The sequence below is a fragment of the Erythrolamprus reginae genome, chromosome 13 (assembly GCF_031021105.1).
Source record: "Erythrolamprus reginae isolate rEryReg1 chromosome 13, rEryReg1.hap1, whole genome shotgun sequence".
Lineage (NCBI taxonomy): Eukaryota > Metazoa > Chordata > Lepidosauria > Squamata > Dipsadidae > Erythrolamprus > Erythrolamprus reginae.
This window is the reverse complement of record NC_091962.1, coordinates 11,951,260-11,965,062: the sequence shown is the minus strand read 5'-3', so window position 1 is coordinate 11,965,062 and position 13,803 is coordinate 11,951,260. Positions and strand designations below refer to the sequence as shown.

At 44.9% G+C, this 13,803-nt stretch overlaps 1 protein-coding gene across 2 annotated transcripts; it reads right to left on the bottom strand.

Moving 5' to 3' along the window:
* Positions 1–1,363: 1,363 nt before the first annotated feature.
* Positions 1,364–13,063, bottom strand: LOC139175183 (mothers against decapentaplegic homolog 6-like). Of its 2 annotated transcripts, none has more exons than XM_070766093.1 (4): positions 10,321–10,428; positions 8,411–8,772; positions 6,907–6,999; positions 1,364–3,889 (listed from the first exon to the last, which is right to left on the bottom strand). In XM_070766093.1, the coding sequence occupies exons 2-4, from the start codon at positions 8,766–8,768 to the stop codon at positions 3,351–3,353; spliced, it is 990 nt and encodes a 329-aa protein (XP_070622194.1). In that variant the 5' UTR covers positions 8,769–8,772; positions 10,321–10,428; the 3' UTR covers positions 1,364–3,350. The 2 variants fall into 2 exon arrangements, with proteins under 2 accessions (XP_070622194.1, XP_070622193.1); XM_070766092.1 differs by lacking the exon at positions 10,321–10,428 and adding an exon at positions 12,683–13,063 and having other exon boundaries at positions 2,023–3,889.
* Between the last annotated feature and the right edge of the window lie 740 nt (positions 13,064–13,803).

The following is a 13,803-nucleotide window of genomic DNA, read 5'->3' as shown; positions in this document are numbered from 1 at the left end:
TTCCTCAACTGCTTCTGGCTGCTTAATTACAATTTTACAATTTTAAATTATACAATTTTACTGACTGCAAAAAAAGGGGGGGAGGTTTACAAGTGGCCGTTGGTGGACTTGTGCTGCAGGTTAAACCTGAAACACGAACCCCCGTGGGCCACCAGGAAGCAACACAATTCGCACAACCAAATTAACCCGGGTTTACAATCAAACCCGGGTAAAAAACCCAGGTAAACAATCCTATTCCCATGACTTGGATAGGTTTGCAATGGAAAATACTCCTTGTGGGTTCACCCAAAGCTGCCATTTTCCTCCTTCAAAAACTAACCAGGATGAAAAACTGAGATTCAAATGTTTAAATAGCAAATAGAGAATTTTTTTAAAGCAGTTGTATGCAGTGAGCGCCCTCTACTGGCAGGTCTGCAAACTCCAGGTTTTTGTGGACTAAAAAACATATTTATTTGTCTATTGTATATTGTAGCCAGACAACTAATCTTATGAAAGAAATCCATTTTACTAAAACCAAGTATGTAAGTTTGAAATTAACAGCATAATTTTTATATAAATTGAAATAGGGTGGGAGAGACTTTTATGTGCAAAATAAATGAATATGCATCAATTTTTCCAGTTCAATTTTCATATCATTATGTTCAGAAATGTTCAAGCTACCAATCCCACACCAATTTAGTAAAATATAATGCATTTTGCAGGCAAAATTATCAATAAAGCTAAAAAAAAATTCAGAAAAACGGGGGGGGGAGGCACATTTATGTGCAAAATAAACCAATAAGGATTAATTTTTTTCAGTTCAAGTTTCATTCCATGGTGTGCAGAAATGTTCAAACTTGTTTCCAGGTGAAAAAAGCTTTCAAAAAGACCAAATATAAGTACCTAAAATGATCAATTTGCAGTCCGGGTCAAATAGACCTGGGAACATAAGATTAGGGAGTTTTCTCAAATCAAACAGCAGGGTTAAATATGTATACTATTTGCAGAAGGAAGGGGTGGTTTAACCTGATCCCCGACAACTCCCCGTCCCAAAATGTAATGCATTTGGAATCTGAACACCGTTTGCCCACTATAGAGGAGAATTGCACTCTGCATATGCTCAGGAGTCTGCTAGTTAAAAATCCCTCAGGTTTCTTCTGCCTTTCCAATGGCAAACTTGCCAAGTAGGGAGCCTGATTCAGCCAAACAAGGAAAAGAAAAAAATCGCCAGTTGGCGATCGTTCTGCGCATGCTCAGGAGCCACTGGATAATTGTAAAACCCTGGAATAGTTTCCTGGGTGAGAATATTTAATGTTTAGAATGGGTGGCATCTGTGCCTTTGGATTGAAGATTTTCGTGCGCAGCGTCTAACACAAAAAATGGATTTATTTATTTATTTGTTTATTTATTTATTATTTAGATTTGTATGCCGCCCCTCTCCGCAGACTCGGGGCGGCTCACAACAAAGTGAAAAACAATTTACGACAAATCTAAATTACTGTTTAAAAATATTTTTAAAACCCCATTTTCTAAACAAACATACATCCAGACATACCATTCATAAATTGTATGTGCCCGGGGGAGATGTCTCAGTTCCCCCATGCCTGACGACAAAGGTGGGTCTTAAGGAGCTTACGGAAGGCAAGGAGAGTAGGGGCGGTTCTAATCTCCGGAGGGAGTTGGTTCCAGAGGGCCGGGGCTGCCACAGAGAAGGCTCTTCCCCTGGGGCCCGCCAACCGACATTGTTTAGTTGACGGGACCCGGAGAAGGCCCACTCTGTGGGACCTAATCGGTCGCTGGGATTCGTGCGGCAGCAGGCGGTCTCGGAGATATTCTGGTCCAATGCCATGAAGGGCTTTAAAGGTCATAACCAACACTTTGAATTGTGACCGGAAATTGATCGGCAACCAATGCAGATTTGCACTTGTATTACAGCTAGTCCTCAAGATACATAAGTCGAGTACATGTAGAGTATTAAAAAAAACCTTTTGTGTGATTTTGCGCTGCGTTTCTTTTACAATAAGCACAAAAACCGTTCGTGGATTTTTTTTTAAAGCGATTTAATCTTGGAAGATATACAGAAGGAAAATTCAATCGTCAACATTCCTCATTTCCCCACAAAGACATCTTTAACTCTGATCCAAACTTCAAACTTTCGCCAACCAACAAAACAATCGACCATTTCGTCATCCACAAAATCTGAACACATTTTTCTTTCAACAAAACAATCGACCATTTCGTCATCCGCAAATCTGAACACATTTTTCTATCTCAAACACGGGACAAATGGGTCGATTTCCCGCCGTCTTTCCAAGCGTTCTCAATTATCTTTCGCCACCCGTTAAAACTTGACTTTATCTTCTCGTTTTCGACGTTCCGCTCCAGAAGGAAGAAAATGGGGCGACCCTATATAATAAAGTTAGCTACTGCGTGTTGTGAGGACGAGGGAAGGTTTTACCTTACCCCAATTTAAGAAGGTTATCAGAAGGCGGTGGGGATGAGAGCCTAAGAGATAATGATTTAGAAGATAGCATGGAAAGTACAGTGGTACCTCTACTTATGAACTTGATTCGTTCCGTGACCAGGTTCTTAAGTAGAAAGGTTTGTAAGAAGAAGCAATTTTTCCCATGGGAACCCATGTAAAAGCAAATAAGGCATGCGATTGGGGAAACCACAGGGAGGGTGGAGGCCCCGTTTACTCCCAGGAGATTCCTAGAGAGGCCCCACGGAGGCTTCTCCCCGCCTTTTCAGGCCCCGTTTCCTCCTAGGAGATTCCTAGACAGGCCCCATGGAGGCTTCTCCCCACTTTTTCCGGCCCTGCTTCCTCCCTGGAGTTTCCTAGAGAGGCCCCACGGAGGCTTCTCCCTGCCTTTTCCGGTTACAGTTTCGGAGGCTCGGTTTTGTAAGTGGAAATCTTTTTGAGAAGAGGCAAAAAAAAAGTCTAGAAAAGTTTGTAAGTAGAGGAGGTTTTAGGTAGAGGTACCACTGTTTCTAAGGATGTTCCCAACACTTACTGGCTTGCAAGCTTGTTACTTGTTACTCTCTCAGAATAAAACATTTTTTAAGCCCTTAACCAGGGGATAAAATAATGTGCGGAACCTGGCCAGACTAAAGACGCTAGCCAAATAAATACGTGGTAAGCACATTCTTTTCCCTGTTTTCCTCCCAAAAAACTAAGGCGCGTCTTATATTCCGGTGTGTCTTATACTCTGAAAAAATACGGTACTTTGGAAGTGAAGGCGGTGAGCAGGGAGCCCCTGAAAAGCTCCGGGCGAACAGAAATTTAGTTTCTTTGCCTCTCCGAATAAACTACGTTGTGCGATCTTACAACCCTCCTGCATTGCGTTGTTATTTTCTCCCTACAAACCGCTTCATCTCGGGGCGTTCAGCAGCACTTCCAGCCAACAGGGGCAAGAGGTGATGAATCGGCGGGTGTAGGAAGGACCCCAACCTTTCCCGAAACTGATCCGGATCGTGTGCCCATCGTGAGGCCCCTCGGCGGTGCCCGGGTGACCGGATGCTAGATGCCCGGCCCTCTCGTAGTCAAAGACCTTGATGGAGTAACCGGGTGGGATTTTGTGAACCGACGGGGCGAAGCTTCCGGCCGGCCCGAGAGTAGGGGAACAGACAAAAAGGGGGTGCTCGCTTCGGTTGTAGGCCCAAACGCCGCTAGCTTCTTGGCTGAGTAGCAAACCCCGTCCGATTTTAGCCTGCGTTCTCCGGACGGCCTGGCTGCGGTTTCGGGATGCCAGTAGGCCCAGGCAGAACCCGTTGCCGTTGGGGAGGTTGGAGAAGACGCAGATGTGGTTTTCGTGGACCGGGTAGAGTCTCCCCACCCGGAGGCGATACTCCCAGTAAGCCAGTTTGCACCAGTAGCCGTCTCTCAAGGAGCAGCGGGAAAGGGTCGTGTCTGCGGAAGAGAAAAGTAAAGAAAATTGTGTTTTATAATGTTTTTATAATGATGCGCGCAGATCCGAGTACGGCGGCTTTTTGCAACCGACAGATTGTGATTTTGTCCATGTTTCGTGTTTTCAAGTGCCGGCTGTGGTCTTTTGGCACAGCACCCAGTGTGTTGATTGCTACTGGGACCCCCTGTACTGGTTGATGCCGGAGTCGTCGTAGTTCGATGTTAAGATCCTGTTATTGCTTTGGAACACAAGACGCCATGTTGTCGTGACTGTTTTATCATAGAAACATAGAAGTCTGACGGCAGAAAAAGACCTCACGGTCCATCTAGTCTGCCCTTATACTATTTCCTTTATTTTATCTTACAATGGATATATGTTTATCCCATGCATGTTTAAATTCAGTGACTGTGGATTGACCAACCACGTCTGCTGGAAGCTTGTTCCAAGCATCTACTACTCTTTCAGTGAAATAATATTTTCTCACGTTGCTTTTGATCTTTCCCCCAACTAACTTCAGATTGTGTCCCCTTGTTCTTATGTTCACTTTCCTATTAAAAACACTTCCCTCTTGAACCTTATTTAACCCTCTAACATATTTAAATGTTTCGATCATGTCCCCCCTTTTCCTTCTGTCCTCCAGACTATACAGATGGAGTCAATGACGTCTTTCCTGATACGTTTTATGCTTAAGACCTTCCACTATTTTTGTAGCCCGTCTTTGGACCCCTTCAATTTTGTCAATATCTTTTTGTAAGTGAGGCCTCCAGAACTGGACACAGTATTATTCCAAATGTGGTCTCACCAGCACTCTATATAAGGGGATCACAATCTCCCTCTTCCTGCTTGTTATACCTCTAGCTATGTAGCCAAGCATCCTCGTGGTTTTTTAATGAGGGTTTTATTGTTTTAGATTATATAATCAACTTCTTTTTTATTGTTTTTGTATTTATACTGTTTATTGTAAGGCACCCTGAGTCCTTCAGGATTGGGTGGTATACAAGTCAAATAATAATGATAATGATAATGATAATATACAAAATGCGACATACAAATCTTGTTTCCTGTAATAATAATAATAATAATAATAATAATAATAATGTGATACAAAATCCGACATACAAATCTTGTTTAATGTGTATTACTTTTTTGTGAATGATAATAATAATAATAATAATATACAAAATCCGACATACAAATCTTATTTCCTGTAATAATAATTTATTATTTTATTTATTATTATTTATTATTTAGATTTGTATGCCGCCCCTCTCCGCATAATAATAATAATAATCATAATAATACTCTTTAAAGGTCTTCTCTGGTCTCTTTCCAGAGCCTCAACATCTACTTTATATCGTAGCGGCCAAAACCAGGCATCATATTTATTGGGGGCCCCTGGGGAGAGGCACCCTCGAGACATGCGGCCAAGTTTCGAGGCGCCACGTAGCCGTGGGACTTTCTTGGTGGGGGAGCCCCCTCTCTGGTTGAGGGGGAGCAAGAAAAACAGACCAGGCGCCCAGGAACTGCTTGGAGGCGCCTGGATGGCCAGGCGCCAACATTCAACCCCGGTTTGTACGTCAAGAGAGTCTATTGAGTGTCTCTCTCTCTTTTTCTATCCGGGCGCCACTTCCTCTGGCTAGAAATAAACAAGCCGTCGGCCCGTCTATGAGAAGGGAAGAGGAAAGTCGCCTCCGACGTGGCCTTCCGGGTGGTTTCCTTTCCGTCTCTGGGACAATCCACCAGAGGGGGAACGCCCAGACAAACAGACGCTGCCTTTAAGTTTTCTCTCCTGTGTCGTTCCCCCCCCCCAGCATGGTTGTGGGTTGGGGAGAGGATGGAGTGGGGAGGGGAGGAAGCTGGGGTCCCTTTGGAAATAGAAAAATAAAATTTGAACGGGGGGTTGTTTGGATCCCGCCTAACGGGCCTGTGTGGATAATAATAATAAGGGAATAAGAGAGTTGGAAGGGACCTTGGAGGTCTAGTCCAACCCCCCTCCTTCCTTTTTCCTTCCTTCCTTCCTTTCTCCTTCCTTTCTCTGTCTCTCTTTTTCTTTCAACAGAATAAGAGTTGGAAGGGACCTTGGAGGTCTTCTAGTCCAACCCTTCTTTCTTTCTTTCTTTCTTTCTTTCTTTCTTTCTTTCTTTCTTTCTTTCTCTTTCTTCCTCCATTCTTCCCTCTTTCTCTCTCTCTCTTTATTTTTTCAGAATAACAGAGTTGGAAGGGACCTTGGAGGTCTTCTAGCCCAGCCTTTCTTTCTTTCTTTCTTTCTTTCTTTCTTTCTTTCTTTCTCTCTTTCTCTCTTTTTCCCTCCATTCTTCCCTCTTTCTCTCTCTCTCTTTCTTTTTTCAGAATAACAGAGTTGGAAGGGACCTTGGAGGTCTTCTAAGCTAACCCTCCTTTCTTTCTCTCTCTTTCTTTCTTTCTTTCATTCATTCTTTTTCTTTCTCTTTTTTTCTCCGTTCTTCCCTCTTTCTCTCTCTCTTTTTTCAGAATAACAGAGTTGGAAGGGACCTTGGAAGTCTTCTAGCCCAGCCCTTCTTTCTTTCTTTCTTTCTTTCTTTCTTTCTTTCTTTCTTTCTTTCTCTCTCTCTTTTTCCCTCCATTCTTCCCTCTTTCTCTCTCTCTCTTTCTTTTTTCAGAATAACAGAGTTGGAAGGGACCTTGGAGGTCTTCTAGTCCAACCCTCCTCTCTCTCTCTCTCTTTCTTTCTTTCCCTCTCTCTCTTTCAGAATAACAAAATTGGAAGCGACCTTGGAGGTCTTCTAGCCCAACCCCCTCCTCAAGCAGGAGATCCTACATTATTTCTGACAAATAATGGAGCACCCACCACTTCCAGTGGCAAGTGGTCCCGCTGTTTAATTGTCCTTGCTGTCGGGAAAAGGTGAGAACCCCTCCAGCACCCTTTGTGTGTCTGCTGTGACTTAAAACCACCCCACTGCATGACCAAAAGCGCCCCCCGCCCTACACACCCACACACACACACACACAAATCACAAAACCTCCCATCCTTGTTACCTACCTTGCCATCCTTTGCAGTTGTTTTCTAAAATGTTGTTGCACTTCAGGGGTGTAGAAAAAGCCGAGAGTTTGCAATACGGCGGTGGGGGGGTCTCTGTGAAAAGGCAGATGGAGAAACCCCGTCAGAAGCTTTGACAGGCAGGTGGTTGTAAGTGTGGGAAATGGTCGCAAGTCTCTTTCTTTCTCTCTCTCTCTCTCTCATACACACACATATATATACACGCACACATAAATACACATAAATACACATCGGAAATATATAAAGAGAGACAGAGAGAGAGAGATTAGATGCAAATTTTATTTATTTGGTTTTTTTTTATAATAAGGGTTTTTTAGTTGTTTTTATTAATTGGATTGTTCATGTTGTTTTACCACTGTTGTTAGCCGCCCCGAGTCTGCGGAGAGGGGCGGCATACAAGTCCAATAAATAATAATAATAATAATAATAATAATAATAATAATAATAATAATAATAATAATAATAGAGATATAGATAGATAGATAGGTAGGTAGGTAGGTAGGTAGGTAGGTAGGTAGGCAGGCAGGCAGGCAGGCAGGCAGGCAGGCAGATAGATAGGTGATAGATAGATAGATAGATAGATAGATAGATAGATAGATAGATAGATAGATTAGATACATAGAGAGGATAAATAGATAGGTAGAGATATAGATGACAAAAGATAGATGGATGGGTAGATAGATATTAGATCGAGATACATGATAAATAGAAAGACAGACAGACAGATATTAGATGGTTAATAGAGATAGATAGATAGATTGATAGATTGATAGATAGATAGATAGATGTAGATAGATAGATAGATAGGTAGGTAGGTAGGTAGGTATGTTAGTAGATATTAGATGGATAATAGAGATAGATAATAAATAGAAAGACAGATATTAGATGGATAATAGAGATAGACAGACAGACAGACAGACAGACAGACAGGTGGTAGATATAGATGATAAATAGATGGATGGGTAGATAGATATAAGATGGATAATAGAGATACTGTAGATGATAAATAGATAGATGGATGGATAATGCAGGCAGACAAGACAGATAGATAGACAGACAGAGAGGTGATCGATAGATAAAGATAGATGATAAATAGATAGATGGATGGGTAGATAGATATTAGATGGATAGTAGAGATAGATGTAGAAATAGAGATAGACAGACAGACAGATGGGTTGATACGAGATAGATATACAGATAAATCCATTTGCTGATCTTTTATTTAAACTAAATTTGTACATCAACGGTTTGATGACCTCTCTAGATGCCATGCATTAAATAATTTAAAAAACCCCCAAACAACCCAATGGCCTTTTCCCACAGTGGCTGCCTAATGAGGCCTCCCTAGACCCAATCCACACAACTGGGGCTCACTCGTGCCCCAATTCCGAGCGAAGGCTCCCCTCCGCTTGATTCCTAGCACTGTGGGGATGGGGGGGGGCATTACTGCCAGATTCCCTTGCCCTTCCACCCCCCCTATACTCACCGGGGAGAGCCATCCGGCTAAGGTGGTGTGGGTTGCAGCACTGGGCATTCTCGCAGAAGCACAACCTCTTGAGCTCGTGGGGCTGGCGGAGGTCCGGCCAACGGTACAGGCGGCAGAGCAGGAGCGAAGCCGACGGGCCGGCTTTGACCCCGCGGGGCTCGACCCAAAGGCAGCCCGATTCCCCAGCCCCCTGTCCCTCCACCGCCTGCAGCAGGAGCTCCAGTTCTTTATCCTTCAGCTTCTTGAAGAGGGCGTGGGCTGCCGGTTTGAGGGCGCCCTGGTGGTCCTCCGAGCCGGCCGGCCCGCAGCGCGATCTCCAGAGCCGTTGCACCAAGCTGGCTCGCCGAGACCGGAACATCAGGCTGAAGGGGGGTGGAGAGAGAGAGAGAAGGAACGTCAAACAGATTAAACAGAGTCGGAAAGGACCTCGGAAGTCATCTAGACCAACCCCTCCCTGCCTCCCCCCCAGGCGTCTATAAATTAGAAAAATAAAAATTAGATAAATTAGACAGATTATCTATCTATCTATCTATCTATCTATCTATCTATCTATCATCTTTCTTTCTTTCTATTAGCTCTTTTATCTCCTGCCTGTCTGTCTGTCTATCCATTCCCCCTCTCATCTTTCTTTTTTTCTTTCTTTCTTTCTTTCTATTATCTCTCTTTTATCTCCTGCCTGTCTGTCTGTCTATCCATCCCCCCTCTCATCTTTCTTTTTCTTTCTTTTATCTTTCTTTTATCTATCTGTCTTCTGTCTATCTGTATGTCTGCCTATCTATCCATCCATTACTCTCTCATCTCATCTTTCTTTCTTTCTACTATCTTTCTAATATATCCTATCTATCCGTCTATCTATCTATCTCTCCCCCTATCTCTATCATTTTTCTTTCTTTCTCTTATTTTTCTATATTTTATCTCCTATCTATCTATCTATCTATCTATCTATCTATCTATCTATCTATCTATCTATCTATCTATCTAGAAACAAAGAAACATAGAAGTCTGACGGCAGAAAAAGACCTCCTGGTCCATCTAGTCTGCCCTTATACTATTTCCTGTGTTTTATCTTAGGATGGATATATGTTTATCCCAGGCATGTTTAAATTCAGTTACTGTGGATTTACTGAATTTAAACAAGCCTGGGATAAACATGTATCCATCCTAAGATAAAACACAGGAAATAGTATAAGGGCAGACTAGATGGACCAGGAGGTCTTTTTCTGCCATCAGTCTTCTATGTTTCTAGATAGATAGATAGATAGATAGATAGATAGATAGATAGATAGATAGATAGATAGATAGATAGATAGATAGATAGATAGATAGATAGATAACAATAGATAGATAGATAGATAGATAGATAGATAGATAGATAGATAGATAGATAGGAGATAAAATATAGAAAGAATATCTATCTATCTATCCACCCCTCTTTCTCTCTATCTGTCACGCTGAGAATTGCCAGCCAACAGAGATTCAAAGTAAAATTCCATCCATCCCAACACTATCATCTCATTCTTTTTTCTTCCTCTCTTTCTTCCTATTATCTTTCTTTCTTTTATCTTCTATCTATCCACCCATCCATCCATTATCTTTCTGTCTATCTTCCGTCTACCTACCTACGTGCTTACCACCTGTCTGTCTTAATGAGATAACTGTAGCTAGCTGCAGTTCAGCAGTTCAAATCTCACCACCGGCTCCAGGTTGACTCAGCCTTCCGCCCTTCCGAGGTGGGTCAAATGAGGACCCAGATTGTTGGAGGGGGGACGGGGGGGGGCGAGAGGCTGACTCTGTAAAACTGCTTAGAGAGTCTAAATGCTCTGTTGCTGTTTGCTATTTGCGAAGTTAAGAGCGGTAGAATGAAAGGGCTGGCCGGGTTTGAGCACCCCAACCTCCCAAGAAACACTCACTGTGTAAGAGGAGAGGGCTTAGGTGTCCTCTGGATGCTGCCCCACGGGCTGGAGAACCACCGATTTCCTGCCCCGATCTTTTCTTTGCTGGCTGTTCCCTCCTCCTCCTTCCCTAAGCCGGCCTTTGGGGCAGGGAGAGGAAACGGGGAGGGGGTTGTTGGAGTAACCTTGCCCCGGGCGTGGGTGGGTGGGACGGTGACTTGGGTTGGTCAGGTAGAAACATAGAAACATAGAAGATTGACGGCAGAAAAAGACCTCCTGGTCCATCTAGTCTGCCCTTATACTACTTCCTGTATTTGATCTCAGGATGGATCTATGTTTATCCCAGGCATGTTTACATTCAGTGACTGTGGATTGACCAACCACGTCTGCTGGAAGTTTGTTCCAAGCATCTACGACTCTTTCAGTGAAATCATATTTTCTCACGTTGCTTTTGATCTTTCCCCCCAACTCACTTCAGATTGTGTCCCCCTTGTTCTTGGGTTCACTTTCCTATGAAAAACACTTCCCTCCTGTGTTGTAATCATAGGTTCAAGTTTGTTCCAAGCATCTACTACTTTCAGTCAAATCATATTTTCTCACGTTGCTTTTGATCTTTCCCCCCAACTCACTTCAGATTGTGCCCCCCTTGTTCTTGGGTTCACTTTCCTATGAAAAACACTTCCCTCCTGTGTTGTAATCATAGGTTCAAGTTTGTTCCAAGCATCTACTACTCTTTCAGTCAAATCATATTTTCTCACGTTGCTTTTGATCTTTCCCCCCAACTCACTTCAGATTGTGTCCCCCTTGTTCTTGGGTTCACTTTCCTATGAAAAACACTTCCCTCCTGTGTTGTAATCATAGGTTCAAGTTTGTTCCAAGCATCTACTACTCTTTCAGTCAAATCATATTTTCTCACATTGCTTTTGATCTTTCCCCCCAACTCACTTCAGATTGTGTCCCCCTTGTTCTTGGGTTCACTTTCCTATGAAAAACACTTCCCTCCTGTGTTGTAATCATAGGTTCAAGTTTGTTCCAAGCATCTACTACTTTCAGTCAAATCATATTTTCTCACGTTGCTTTTGATCTTTTCCCCCAACTCACTTCAGATTGTGTCCCCCTTGTTCTTGGGTTCACTTTCCTATGAAAAACACTTCCCCCCTGTGTTGTAATCATAGGTTCAAGTTTGTTCCAAGCATCTACTACTTTCAGTCAAATCATATTTTCTCACGTTGCTTTTGATCTTTCCCCCCAACTCACTTCAGATTGTGTCCCCCTTGTTCTTGGGTTCACTTTCCTATGAAAAACACTTCCCTCCTGTGTTGTAATCATAGGTTCAAGTTTGTTCCAAGCATCTACTACTTTCAGTCAAATCATATTTTCTCACGTTGCTTTTGATCTTTCCCCCAACTAACTTCAGATTGTGCCCCCTTGTTCTTGGGTTCACTTTCCTATTAAAAACACTTCCCTCCTGGACCTTATTTAACCCTTTCACATATTTCAATGTTTCGATCATGTCCCCCCTTTCCCTTCTGTCCTCTAGACTCTACAGACTGAGTTCATGAAGTCTTTCCTGATACGTTTTATGCTTCAGACCTTCCACCATTCTTGTAGCCCGTCTTTGGACCCCTTCAATTTTGTCCATATCTTTTTGTGGGTGAGGTCTCCAGAACTGGACACAGTATTATTCCAAATGGGGTCTCACCAGCGCTCTATATAGCAGGATCAGAATTGGAGGAGGCCAATTTGAGGTTTGGCACCCCAAACAAATGGGGGGCGTTTTCCCCCGACTTTGGTCAGACGGGGCCAACCGGACCCTCAATTCCTTGGGGTGAAGGGATGGAACAGTTAGCAGAGGGAAGGGTCTTCCAAGGGGCAAGGGTATGTTGGGGGCCCCTCCTCTCCTTCCCTTTGCACCCCCAGACTTTGAAGTTGCAATTTCCTGGTGCTGGGTTCGAGTCCATCCTTGCTCCGCTGAGCTGATGCCAGGGCTGGATGAAAGGAATATCCCTCCTCCTTTCTGGATTTTGCACCGAGAAACAAACTGGGTTGTTCCCCTAAAGTTTCCCCCTTCCTCCACCCCCCCCCCCGCGGATCCCCCCATGTCTTAATTCTGGGGTACAGGACTGAGTTCGCTGCAGCAAGTCTTTCACAAAAGGAACAAGCAAGCAAACCTTATGTTCCCCGGCTTGTTAGCAAGCCTAAGTTTTCTCTTTATCCTGGTTGGGGTCACACTTCGCCGCTCCGACGCTCCCCACCCCTCCCAGGAAGGGGAAGAATCAAAGCCCGCACCCCATATTGGGCAACCCCAAAAGATGCACCCCCATTTCCTCTTATTAGAGATATGGATGGATGGGGGTGGCGCAGACCTCCTGTTCCATACCTTTCCAACCTCTTTTGGAACCCCTGAAGTCAGCCGAGCCAGGTTTCTAGTCCTCAAGGTCCCCCCGTTTCTGCGTTGACACCCCGTTCCCAGTAGAACCAAAGGATCTTTTGCGGGTGGGGGGTGGGGGCAGCACCTGCCGCGGTTTTCCCCCTTTCCGCAGGGAGACGTGGATTCCAACCGAGTTTGCAAGGGGTTTTCTCTCTTCTCAACGTGGGAACTTCTAGAGGGGGCGGGTGTCTCTCCTGTCAAATGGGGAAAGGGGGGGGGGGGGGCTTTCAAAAGAAACTGTCCCTTTAAGAAGCCAGGGCGTTCGCTCCGCGGCTGCGACCCCGCGCTATCTCGCCGACTTCCTCTTCCAAACTTCCCCCAAGAGATAACGAGAGATTGCGCTGGCGCCGCGCGCCTTCTGGATCTCAGGACTTCAGCCAGTGGCGCTTGGCGCCGACGAGCCAAGGCTGGGAAGTCGCTTCCCACCCCCACAGCCACGTCCTGCTAGCAAGAATCACCCCCCCCCTCCCCATTGCCAAAGCCAACATCTCAAAGAGAATGTGTCTTTTCCCTCCTGCGTGCGCCCAAGCTCACCAAAGCGCACGGCGCGCGCCCGGAGCATCCCAAGGTATGCCAGCCCTCCAGATTTGATCTGAAACCCACCACCACCAACGTTACAGAGAAAGCTGCCTCTCGGGGGGGCAGGAGGGGAGAGAAAAGTGGGAATTCCCCCCCCCACCCTTGTGCCAAAAAAAAGCAGCATTTCAAAAGGGAATACCCTTCCCCTGCGAGCGCTCCAGAGCTCTCCAAAACGCGCCTAGAGTCTCCAAAGGAGATGCCTCCCACCCACCCAGATCTGATCTGAGCCCCCCCCCCTCCGGAAAAATCTGGCTCCTGGGGGGCAAGAGGGGAAGAAAGTAGGAGGTTCCCCCCCCTATTGCCAAAACCAGCGTTTCAATCGCCCCTTTATTCCCCCCCCCCCTGCATGAGCTGTGCGCCCCAGCTCTCCAAAACGCACGAAAACAGAAAAGTGTGGGGGCTGGAGAAGTGGGAAAGTGAGGGAGGGGCTCCCCGGCTTGGCTCCGTCCTTAGCAGCCGGGGGGGTGGGAAGGGGAGTGTGCTGCCCCCCC